We start from the raw sequence: 12,441 nt of genomic DNA on the forward strand, positions 1-12,441 counted from the left end.
ATTATCTATGATTTTTACATGTAGTAGAGGAGATGCCCAGTACGGTAGCGGTTAACCACTTGCCGTCTGCTCACTAGAGCTCTACTGCGGCAAAGTGACTGTTATAGGTCAGACACTCCCCCTTCTCGGCGGCGCGTGCACGCCGCCGGAGATTCACTCCCGCTGTATTCAGTCACAGCGGGAGTCGGGCCAGGGGAGGAGCAGCGGCGATCGCCGCTGCTCTTCCCCGATCGTCGGGGAATCGAGTCTGGAGATCCGCCCGCTTGTGTAAACAAAGCGGGCGGATCTCCGAAGTGACAGGCAAGGTCAGATTGCAGGGTTCAGCATAGCTGAACCTGCGATCTGTCCTTGAGTCACTCAGACACCTCCCCCCACACACGTTAGTAAGCACCAGGCATACATTAACCCCTCCCTCTCCAATAAAATTAACCCCTTCACTGCCAGTGTAATTTTACAGTAACAGTGCATATTTATAGCACTGATTACTGTAGTAATGTCACTGGTAACCCCAAAAGTGTCAAAAATGTCAGTCAAGGGTCCGATCTGTCCGCCGCAATGTCGCAGTCCCGCAAAAAAAATTGCAGATCGCCGCCATTACTCATTAAAAAAAAAAACACCAAAAACAACAGAAATCTTTCCCTTAGTAAACGCAATAACTTTTGCGCAAACCAATCAAAATACGCTTATTGCGATTTTTTTTTACCAAAAATATGTAGCAGAAAACAAATTGGCCTAAAATGATAAAAAATTTTAATTTTTACATTTTTTTTGGGGGGGAATTTCATATAAAAAATGTGAAAAATATTGTTATTTTTTCAAAATTGTCGCTTTTTTTTTTGTTTATAGCGCAAAAAGTAAACATCGCACAGGTGATCAAATACCACGAAGATAAAGCTCTGTTTGTGGGAAAAAAAGGATGTAAATTTAGTTTGGGTACAGCGTTGCACGACCGCGCAATTGTCAGTTAAAGTCGCACAGTGCCGAATCGCAAAAAGTGGCCCAGATGTAAGACAGCAAAATCCTCCGGTGGTAAAGTGGTTAAAGTTTATTGACCACTGATATGTGTACAGTCAGGAGCAGGACACAGGTTTAATGCTTTGACAACAATATTATGAAGAGTAAAGGCAGCCCACGTTTTCTCTCAGTGCAGGCTCCTTTACAGTAGGGCAGCCACCTTGTGGTTGGCAGCGAAGCCCAGTACCCGGAAGTGTTGCCAGGGCAGCTTAGCCGCGCAGCCACTGACGCACTAACACGTCGCTCGTACATCACTTCCGGTTTGTGTCGGTGTGTTGTTGTGTCTTGCCGGCTGTCAATGGCAGTGGCCCGGCTTTGATGGTGTAACGCTTCGGGAAGGGAAAGCCGCCAGCAATGGCCGTCGAGGCAGCTAGCAAGTCCATGACCCTGTCACTGATCATCAAATGGGGCGGCCAGGAGTTCCCTCTGTCTGCCCTGTCCGAGGAGGACACAGTGCTGGACCTGAAGCATTCCCTCAAGAGCCTGACCGGGGTGCTGCCAGAGAGGCAGAAGCTGCTGGGACTCAAATACAAGGGTGAGCTGGGAAGCTGGCCCTCATTTCCGTACATCACCTAATATCCACAGGGCAGTCACCCACTCTCTCTTCTGTGCCCTCTGTCAGCTTTTCTGGTCTTTGGGGGGTCTACGAAAAGTTCTTCCATTAAATTAGAACCCAAGGCAAAGCTTTTTTATTCAATTCTGCATAGAGTGAGGGAGGGTTGTGACCCCTGTTAGGTTTTATGGGCTGTCTGTGTCCCATTGGAGAAATTTCCCTTCACTTCCTGTCCCTTAGCCAAAACAGGAAGTGAGCGGAAATCACACCAAAGTGAGGGAATCCCAGAACTAGTGTACCCATTACCCCTCTATTACTGTTCAGGGGAAACCCCAAAATTTGCAATTTTCTTTCACTTTCGCTTTTGATTGATAACTGTAAACAGGACAGATAGAGAGGGTGAATCTCTCTACCAGACAGCAATAGAAAACCTGACACTGTATCCAAAACTAGAAAAAAAAAAAATTTGCCTTTAGTTATATTTTAAAGAAGGGGTCTCCAAACTTTGTAAACAAAGGGCCAGTTTACTGCCCTTAGAGTGGCCGGTGTTCTAGAATGCCGCTATCTAGAAGATTCTGCAACCGGAAGTGACGTTCGGACGAAAACAACTTACTGCGCAGGTGCTATGCGTTCCAATAGGTTTCCTAATGTGACAGATCACAGAAACGGCTGCGGACATCTTCTTACACCCACGCAAGTCTTGAATTTTACATTTATTTTATTAGCAAACTGACCTTATAGACTGAAAAACAGTATTACATTTCTATTATTATTGTAATATAGTAAATATAGCTAGAAACCTGCAGGTAGAAGGTGGCGACGTCCATCTTGGTGCAACCTGCACTGCTCAGCGACAAACTGATTATATAGTGAAATAGACTATTTCACTATATAAGGTGAGTTTACTGCTAAAATAAATGTAAAATTCAAGACTTGCGTGGGTGTAAGAAGATGTCCTCTGCTTCTTCGTGTTCTGTCACATTAGGAAGCCTATTGGAATGCATAGTGGCCATGTTGGAAGGCATGGCGCATGTGCAGTAAGTTGTTCTCATCCGAGCGTCACTTCTGGTTGCAGAATCTGATAGGTAGAGGTATTCTGATAGAAGACCAGACTGTGGCCATCTCGAGTACAAAATGTCCCAGCATCATTGGGAGTCCTCATTGGTAGGAATTGGGCCCCATTGTTGGTGTCATTATGAGGAATTGTGTCCCATTGTTGGTAGGAATTGGGCCCCATTGTTGGTGTCATTATGAGGAATTGTGTCCCATTGTTGGTAGGAATTGGGCCCTATTGTTGGTGTCATTGGGAGGAACTGTGCCCCATCATTGGAAGGAATAAGGCCCCATTGTTGGTGTCATTGGGAAGAATTGTGCCCCATCATTGGTAGGAATTGGGCCCCATTGTAGGTGTCATTGGGAGGAATTGTGCCCCATCATTGGAAGGAATAAGGCCCCATTGTTGGTGTCATTGGGAAGAATTGTGCCCCATCATTGCTAGGAATTGGGCCCCATTGTAGGTGTCATTGGGAGGAATTGTGCCCCATCATTGGTAGGAAATGGGTCCCATTGTAGGTGTCATTGGAAGGAATTGTGCCCCATTGTAGGTATCATTGGGAGGAATTGTGCCCCAATCATTGGTAGGAATTGGGCCCCATTGTAGGTGTCATTGGGAGGAATTGGGCCCCATTGTGGTGTCATTATGAGGAATTGTGCCCCATTGTGGTGTCATTATGAGGAATTGGGCCCCATTGTTGGTAGGAATTGGGCCCTATTGTTGGTGTCATTGGGAGTAATTATGCCCCATCATTGGTAGGAATTGTGCCCTATTGTTGGTGTCATTGGGAGGAACTGTGCCCCATCATTGGTAGGAATAAGGCCCCATTCTATGAGTCAAGAGAATTGGGCCCCATCATTGGTAGGAATAAGGGCCCATTGTTGATGTCATTAGGAGGAATTGTGCCCTGTCATTGGTAGGAATAAGGCCCCATTGTAGGTGTCATTGGGAGTAATTGTGCCCCGTCATTGGTAGGAATTGTGCCCTATTGTTGGTGTCATTGGGAGGAACTGTGCCCCATCATTGGTAGGAATAAGGCCCCATTGTATGAGTCATGAGAATTGGGCCCCATCATTGGTAGGAATAATGGCCCATTGTTGATGTCATTAGGAGGAATTGTGCCCTGTCATTGGTAGGAATAAGGCCCCATTGTAGGTGTCATTGGGAGTAATTGTGCCCCGTCATTGGTAGGAATTGGGCCCTATTGTTGGTGTCATTGGGAGGAACTGTGCCCCATCATTGGAAGGAATAAGGCCCCATTGTTGGTGTCATTGGGAAGAATTGTGCCCCATCATTGGTAGGAATTGGGCCCCATTGTAGGTGTCATTGGGAGGAATTGTGCCCCATCATTGGAAGGAATAAGGCCCCATTGTTGGTGTCATTGGGAAGAATTGTGCCCCATCATTGCTAGGAATTGGGCCCCATTGTAGGTGTCATTGGGAGGAATTGTGCCCCATCATTGGTAGGAAATGGGTCCCATTGTAGGTGTCATTGGAAGGAATTGTGCCCCATTGTAGGTATCATTGGGAGGAATTGTGCCCCAATCATTGGTAGGAATTGGGCCCCATTGTAGGTGTCATTGGGAGGAATTGGGCCCCATTGTGGTGTCATTATGAGGAATTGGGCCCCATTGTGGTGTCATTATGAGGAATTGGGCCCCAATGTTGGTAGGAATTGGGCCCTATTGTTGGTGTCATTGGGAGTAATTATGCCCCATCATTGGTAGGAATTGTGCCCTATTGTTGGTGTCATTGGGAGGAACTGTGCCCCATCATTGGTAGGAATAAGGCCCCATTGTATGAGTCATGAGAATTGGGCCCCATCATTGGTAGGAATAAGGGCCCATTGTTGATGTCATTAGGAGGAATTGTGCCCTGTCATTGGTAGGAATAAGGCCCCATTGTAGGTGTCATTGGGAGTAATTGTGCCCCGTCATTGGTAGGAATTGGGCCCCATTGTAGGTGTCATTGGGAGGAATTGTGCCCCATCATTGGTAGGAATTGGGCCCCATTGTATGAGTCATTGGGAGGAATTGTGCCCCATCATTGGTAGGAATTGGGCCCCATTGTAGGTATCATTGGTAGGAATTGGGCCCCATCATTGGTAGGAATTGGGCCCCATTGTAGGTGTCATTGGAGGAACTGTTCCCCATCATTCATGTCTTTGCTAAGGACATGGGAGGAACTGTACCCTTAACTGCTGTCAGTGAATAAAATGGTGCCCCAAGGGTCGGATAAAAGCAAGCAAAGGGCTGCAGTTTGAAGACCACTGCTTTAAATAGACTCTGTCATTAGACCATTCATTTCAACACACATCTTCCCATAGGATATGTGCATTGACTGTATTTTATTCATGTTATTTACTTGTAAAACCTGCCTTATGTAGCCATCCAAAACCCTGAGACTGAGATCTTGGATGTGATGTTGGCAGCCCATCAGACTCAGAGCTGTTACCCAAGTGACAATCTATAATGTTCCCCTTTGCATTTTCCTGACCCCCTACATAATAGCTTATGTAGAGAGGTAACGAGATGCGAGGAGGAACTGGGTCAGCACAGACAGTATTTAGACACTCCTAGAAGAGGAGAGGGCGATGATGTTCAAGGAGGTAGGGGTCTGTAATAGGGAATTTATTCCTCTAAAATGGTCACATTTTCTAGCAACATTGCAAGTCAAAAAATAATTTATAGAAAGAAAAAACACTGCAAGTAAGCATTTAAAGGAGATATTCAGCCAAAGCTTGTTTGGCTGTACATCTCCTATGGATCAGAGGAGTGCAGATCGTTCTTAGTGTAGAGGTGCCAGGGGACAGATGCAGCATCAGACCATTGCTGTATCCACTTAGGTAAGTATAAATGGCTAAAAAATAGAAACCCTTCTCTTTTAAAGTACTCAAATTTTTTAAATTGGTGGCATGGTCTCTTTAAATTAGTATTAAACCCTTAGCATGTTTTAGTTTTAACACAGTGAGCGCTATAAAATAAACATTCCACATTAAACTATTTGTTAAAATCCATACCCCAGCACTTGCAGTTTACAGCTTTCAATGCTGCTAGCTCCTGCTTTCTCAGTGCTGCTTCCCTGAACTTCCTGTCTTTACAGGGAAGAGGTAACAGGGAAGAGGTAGCTATGAACAAGGCAGTCTGGCATCAGACTATTAACCTGGAGGAGGCAGGAGCAGAGGAGTGTCTTGTCATCCTACCTATGGGGTTGTGTGCTCCTATTGTTGCACCCAGTGTAAGGAGTTAAGCCCCGTACACACGGGCTGAAAATCAGAAACCATCCGTAGCCATGTGTAAACCAGCCTCTCTAAAGGAAGCTGGCCGAATGGCCGCCTTTTGTCAAATAGGCATGCTGGAAATCCAGCATCTGATTGGCATCCAATCAGCGCTTGTAGCCAAAGGGGTCATCCCCTTGTCAAAACACAATAGCTCAGTGGGGAGAGAGGAGTACTAACATCAGATAGTTAGTACAGCGGCTCCTCAGATTTTTTTTGTTCAGCCTGCTAGGTTGAACAAAAAAAAAAAACTGACAGTGTGTACCAGGCTTTATATTCCCAGTCACTGCATGCAAGGACGGTTCCATAGAATGCTGTAAGAGAAAGGAGCCACCCTGAAACAGAAAACCTGGGACAGAGGTCATGACACCAGCTTAAAGCGGAGTTCCACCCAAAAGTGGAACTTCCGCTTTAAATAGTCCTAACCCCCTGACATGCCACATTTGGCATGTCATTTTTTGGGGGGGGGGGGGGGAGCGGGTACCTAGTTTTGACATGTACCCGCTCCCACTTCCGCTCGGAGCGCCGCGGCGCCCTGAACGGAAGTTCTCCTCTCTCCCTCCCTCCCTGCAATCTTCTGGGACATGTCAGAGGTCCCAGAAGATTGCCGGCCAATCACGACGCATAGCGCAACTCGCGCATGCGCAGTGCATACCCGGCTGTGAAGCCGCAAACTGTCACAGCCGGGTGCCCACATCAGTGATGCCGGCGGAGCAGAGAGGGAGAAGACGGCGCATCGCTGGACCGTGGGACAGGTGAGTGTGTGCGGTTAGGCTGGAACTCCGCTTTAAGCAGGAACTTAGGCAAGAATGAAAAGATAAAGAGGCTGCATACTCAGTATAAGAGAAGTACAGCCAAAGCTTTTTTTTTTTTTTTTGGAACAAACTGCACTCCTGTGACCAGTTTTCAGTCAACAACAGGCTGAAGTCAGCTGGTCCAGGCTCTGAAAAGATCACTACCATATGGTCAGGATCCGCCTGGATCGACAGCTGGCTCAACCTCCCAGGGAGGCACTGAGGACCTGAGCCAGCCGCTCCTGTCCTCTCCTTAGCCCAGTGCTCCTCTGAGTGCTGGAAGGGTAGAGCAGAGAGCCAGTGGCTGACAGTCACCAGCCATCTGCAGGTTAAGGACAGAGAGCTGAGCGATCAGTGGTGTTTGACTTCTCAGTTCTCGGTCTTAGAGGCAGCAGGGGACAGATGCAGCTGGGTTTGGTTATGCAGCCATCTAGGCGAGTATGATTTTTTTTTTTTGTATGTGATTTCCATGCTTTTTTTTTTTTTTTTCAGCTGCTGAAAGTGCTTAAAAAAAATAAAGGTTTAACATCACGTCAAAGATGTTTTGTAATCTTTGTAAGCAGCAACATAGCTATACCTATGCGGACACCAGTACTAATTCTGAACCACCCCACCACTTTATCAGTCTGCTTTTTTATTGTGGCACTTTACTGCCCCACAATACAACTTAAAAAGAAATGATGAGAAACTAATAAAGGTTGCCACTGCTGACCCTTCCTTTGGAGAATGCTAGTTCTCTGGCTGCCATGTTGAATCACTGACCCGGAACAGGTATAGAGACCAGAAATTTTGATAACATTTGTATTGTTTTTTGTTTCAGAGATAAATAGTTGCACTACATGTGAATTATATTATATTTTATTTATCTGATTAACACTTCAAGCACTGTTTTTACACTCCTGTGGGTTCATTTTGAGGATCATATAACCTAATTGGATTGCAACAGCAGCTGCACTAAGTTGCACTGGTGGCGCGAGTGTGTTTTATATTCTTTTATAGTATGCATGCTTGGGTTCTGCGAAGTAAAAGTAAATAAATCAGACCTAGCCAGACAACTACCATTTTTAGAAGGACAGCAATGACAACTGTCGTTCTTCTCTTGTGATAGTCACTGAACCACTTCCCAACCACCTATAGTCAATAAACTGCTTCAGCGCCGGCTTCCATAGAAGTCCTCCCAGAACCCTGCCCCCGTGCACCTCTTGCGGCGTGCATCAGGTGTGCTCTATGACCGTGTTGTCTTTTGGAAATAGCTGATCACAGTTTAGGGTAAAGGGCCAATCACAGCGGCCCATTACCATGCGATCCATGCTGTGTCCATTTACAGCTGATTACATGTAAACAGACTTGGCAGTTATCAGCAGTCCTTTCCTCACACGCTGTGTCTGTGGGAGGAAAGTAAAGCCGTTAACTGCAAAGCCTGTCAGCACATTGTTTACACAGATAATTATTAATTAGTTATCATTAGTGTCCTGATTATCAGTGAGGAATAAAAATTATTATTATTATTTGCAAAAACATTTTTTTTTTCAAAATTTGTATTTTTTTTTTGGTTTGTTTAGAAAAAAATAAAAACCCCAGTGGTGATTAAATACCACCAAAAGAAAGCTCTATCTGTTTCAAAGCAATGATACAAATTTCTTATGGGCACAGTGTTGCATGACCGCTCAATTGTCATTCAAAGTGCGAAAATTGGCCTGGGCAGGAAGGGGTGAAAGTGCCTTGTATTGAAGGGGGTGAAAGAGACATATCACATTAGTGATACCATGTGAGAATTTGTTAGCAACAGGAAATCTAGAAAATTCAAGGACATATAACCTGCTTTATATGTGTAGCTCACTCACCAGCTTTGGCAGTTAGTTACAGCATAACTTAAGTTGGCAGTGAGCGATTGTTGAGCTGCTCCTCCAGCCAGTAAGGAAGTTAAACCTACAGGTAGTTGCTCGTATCACTGTCTGCATGTTGCCTCCAAAACGATCCTATTATCAGTGACAGTGTCTCTAATGTGACATGGCCCTAGAGACATGTACTGCACAGCATTGGAGAGGCACTTGCAAAGACTTCCCATAGCAATGTCAGGTGACCTACACAGTGATACTTCCTCTCCATTACCATGTGCTTGTATGTTTCTCTGGTAATGCAGGATAGTAAAGTATAGGTGGGGGCCAGAAACTAGACCAGGCACCACCTGCAGGATATGTTCTTTCAAGGGCGTGGTTGCATTTCTTACACTGGTGATTGTAAAAGCGCCCACTAAATATGCATAAAATAAATGATGCAAATAAAATAATGATGGTAGAGTAATGCACTTAGGGCTAAAAACACAAATGCAAACTACTCACTGGGTAGGGGGGGGGGGGACCTCTGGGGGAATCAAGGATGGATAAAGATCTGGGGGTCCTAGTGGAAGACAGACTAAGCAATAGCATGCAATGTCAAGCTGCAGGTACCAAGGCTGGCAGAATATTAGCATGCCTAAAAAAGGGGATATATTCCAGAGATAAAACTATAATCCTACCACTTTATAAAACCCTGGTCCGGCCACATCTGGTGTATTCTGTCCAGTTCTGGTCACCAATCCTCAGAAGGGACGTGCTGGAGAGAGTCCAAAGAAGGGTAACTAAACTAAGTAGGGGATTGGAGGACCTCAATTACGAGAAGCGACTACAAACACTAAATTCTCGCTGGAAAAGAAATGCTTGAGAGGGGACATGATAGCAATTTACAAATACCTCAATGGTAATCCCAGCAGAGGAAAAAAGCTATTAATTCTCAGGGAGTGTAAGAGGACACGGGGCCACACAAATAGATTGGAGGAGAGTGGTTTAACCTCAAGCTACGCAGGGGGTTTTTCACTGTCGGTGGTAAGAATGTGGAGCACTCTTCCACAATTGGTGGTGTTAGCGGGGAAGTATTGCTATTTTTAAAAGATTCCTGGACTTTCATCTTAAAGAACCCAATGTATAGGGATATGGGAAATGATTATCTGACACACACCCCCCTCCCTACACAGGTTGAACTGAATGGACTATTGTCTTTATTCAACCTTAAAGCGGAGTTCCGGGCACAGATGTCATTTTTTAATAAACATACCCCCGGGACAGTCAAGGCTAGCACATTCCACAATGGCTAGCCTCTGATCTGTCCCGGTTCGCACTTACCTTTTAGAAGAAATACTTACTTAGAAAATTTCTTCCACAGCGTTTCCATCTCTCTTGTGGGCAGCTGAAGCCGGCGCGGTCCTTTTCTGTGTCTTCTTCCGCGTCTTCATGTCCCAGAATGCGCCGCACCGGCCCCTCTCGTCACGCGCGGCGCCGCATTCCTCCACAGCTTCTGGGCATGCCCAGAAGCTGTTTAGCAGGGGAATGCGGCGTCGCCCGGAAATGACGAGCGGGGCCGGTGCGGCGCATTGATTCCTGGGAGCTGTGACGTTCAGCTCCCAGGAATCATAGCGAGGCAGGAAGTGACGGGGTGAGCCGCGGCTCCGAGGGAGGAAGTACTCTGAGGTGAGTATCTTCGATCTTCAATTGCAAGGTAAGTAAACAAAAAAAAAAAAATAACTATCCAATTCCTTTTCAGGTGAGGCATACCTAGCGGAGGGGCACAAAAAAAAAATATCGTTTTTGTGCCCGGAACTCCGCTTTAACTACTATGTTATTATGTTGCCTGTATTGAAGCCACAGTGATAGGATAGAACCATGTAAATTGACAACCGGTGAAAATAAGTAAGAACAGCTGGAACTAAAGATCAACTGCTTAAATTGTATGTATAGGCCAAACTTTTTTTTTTTTTATATAATAGTGGATAAAGTAGTGAAGGGCTAAAATCCATGTTGGTTTATTTATTTTTGCTGGCTGTATTTTAGGAAGATTTTTTTACATCCTGTCTCGGAGACACAATAGGAAGTGAGAGAGAGCCTCTGCAAAGTGTAGAGGAACTCCCCTCTTAGAAAGTTATCACTAGAACAAGTGTTCTCATGTAGAGATTTTCCTTCCCTTTCCCTGATGGGGGTCATCAGGATAAATGTAGAGTATTAAAGTGACTGTAAAGGATTTAAAAAAATAAACATGGTATACTTGCCTACTCTGTGGAGTAATTTTGCACAGAGCAGCCCCAATCCTCCTCTTCTCGGGTCCCATGCCTGCGCTCCTGGCTTCCCCCCCCCCCCCCCCAGTGACTGCCCCTATTGCAATCCGCTTGCTATGCGGGCACTCATGGGCTCGATCCTGAGCCACACTCTGTGTGTCCATTGACATTATCAGTGTGGCTTGGCCCTGCCCCCTGCTCCCTCCTCACAGGCTGTAATTGACAGCAGCAGGAGCCAATAGCCCCCACTGCTGCATTCATGACAAATGAGGAGGGAGAGACCTGTATAAGGGGGGCTGTATACAGGAGGTTTTTAACCTTAAAGTGGAGTTCCACCCTAAAATGTAACTTCGGTCCATCTTCTTGCACCGGGTCACCTGAAAAACAAATGGATAATCGCAATTTTTTTTTTTTTTTTACTTGTTTTAGAAGATAATATACTTACCTTACTTCCTCTTCCTCCCTCGGCGGCCACGGCGAGTCGTCACTTCCTGGCTTGCAATGATTCCTGGGAGCTGAACGTCATCGCTCCTAGGAATCAATGCGCCTGCACCTGCCCCGACGTCAGATCCAGGTGCAGGCGCCGTCATATCTTGCTAAACAGCTTCTGGGCATGCCCAGAAGCTGTGCAGGGATGACGCTGCAACCCCCGGAAGTGACGGCGGGGCCGGTGCAGTGCATTGTGGGACCGAAGAGAACGCAGAAGAGGATCGCGCTGGCTTCAGCTGCCCACACCTGAGATGGCAGCGCTGGACAATACATTTTCAAGGTAAGTATTTCTTCTTACAGGTAAGTGCAACCCAGGACAGTTCAGAGGCTATCCATTGTGGAATGCACTAGCCCTGACTGTCCCGGGGGTATTTTTATGTATTTTTATTTTTTTTTGTTTTAGGTGGAACTCCGCTTTAAGCCATGCTGTTTGAATCTCGATATTCAAACCATGTATGGGCAGGCTAAATGTACCCAAGTTGATCGATTTTTACATGCGATCATTGCTTGCAGCTGTTATAGCCGTTAGCAATAATCACTGTGTTATCCAACGGGAAAGCCTTCTTCCCGATATCTAAACTGATATGGACTGGGAAATGTGTTAGGAATGAAAGGATGCCACTTTATTTGATAGAAATGAAAATGATCAACCTACAGAGGGCTCAATTCAAAGACACCCCAAAAAATCAAAGTGAAAAAATTATGCAGAAGCCTAGTCCATTTTTGCTGAAATTTCATTGCAGCAATTCAAAATGGTACTCGGTAGTTTGTATGGCCCCCATCTGATTGAATGCATGCCTGACAATGTCAGGGCATGCTCCTAATAAGACGATGGATGGTGTCCTGTGGTATTTCCTCCCAGATGTGGACCAGGGCATCACTGAGCTCCTAAACAGACTGAAATGCAACCTGGCAGCGTCAGATGGACCGAAATATAATGTCCCAGAAGTGTTCTTTTGGATTAAGGTCAGGCAAGCATAGGAGGATAGTGGGATCAAACCGCGCTGACTCTGTCATCAAAGAAGCTGCCAGCACTTCAACTAGACATAAGTAGTGGTCATCAAACATAGATAAATTAAGTGCAGCGCTAAAAAGATATATACATAAAATCATAAATCACCTTCAAATGAATAAGGAAACAATTTAAAATAATAAGACAACTAAAATCTCATAA

At 45.5% G+C, this 12,441-nt stretch overlaps 1 protein-coding gene across 1 annotated transcript in view; it reads left to right on the plus strand.

Moving 5' to 3' along the window:
- Nucleotides 1-1,247: 1,247 nt before the first annotated feature.
- The window catches only part of UBLCP1 (ubiquitin like domain containing CTD phosphatase 1), a 68,269-nt gene continuing 57,075 nt past the window's right edge, over nucleotides 1,248-12,441 (plus strand). The window contains exon 1 of the mRNA XM_082257169.1: nucleotides 1,248-1,549. Coding sequence (XP_082113295.1) covers nucleotides 1,369-1,549 — 181 coding nt within the window. The 5' untranslated portion in view covers nucleotides 1,248-1,368. The remainder of the gene's footprint in view (nucleotides 1,550-12,441) is intronic.

Source organism: Pelophylax lessonae (assembly GCF_965119305.1).
Source record: "Pelophylax lessonae genome assembly, chromosome: 4".
NCBI lineage: Eukaryota > Metazoa > Chordata > Amphibia > Anura > Ranidae > Pelophylax > Pelophylax lessonae.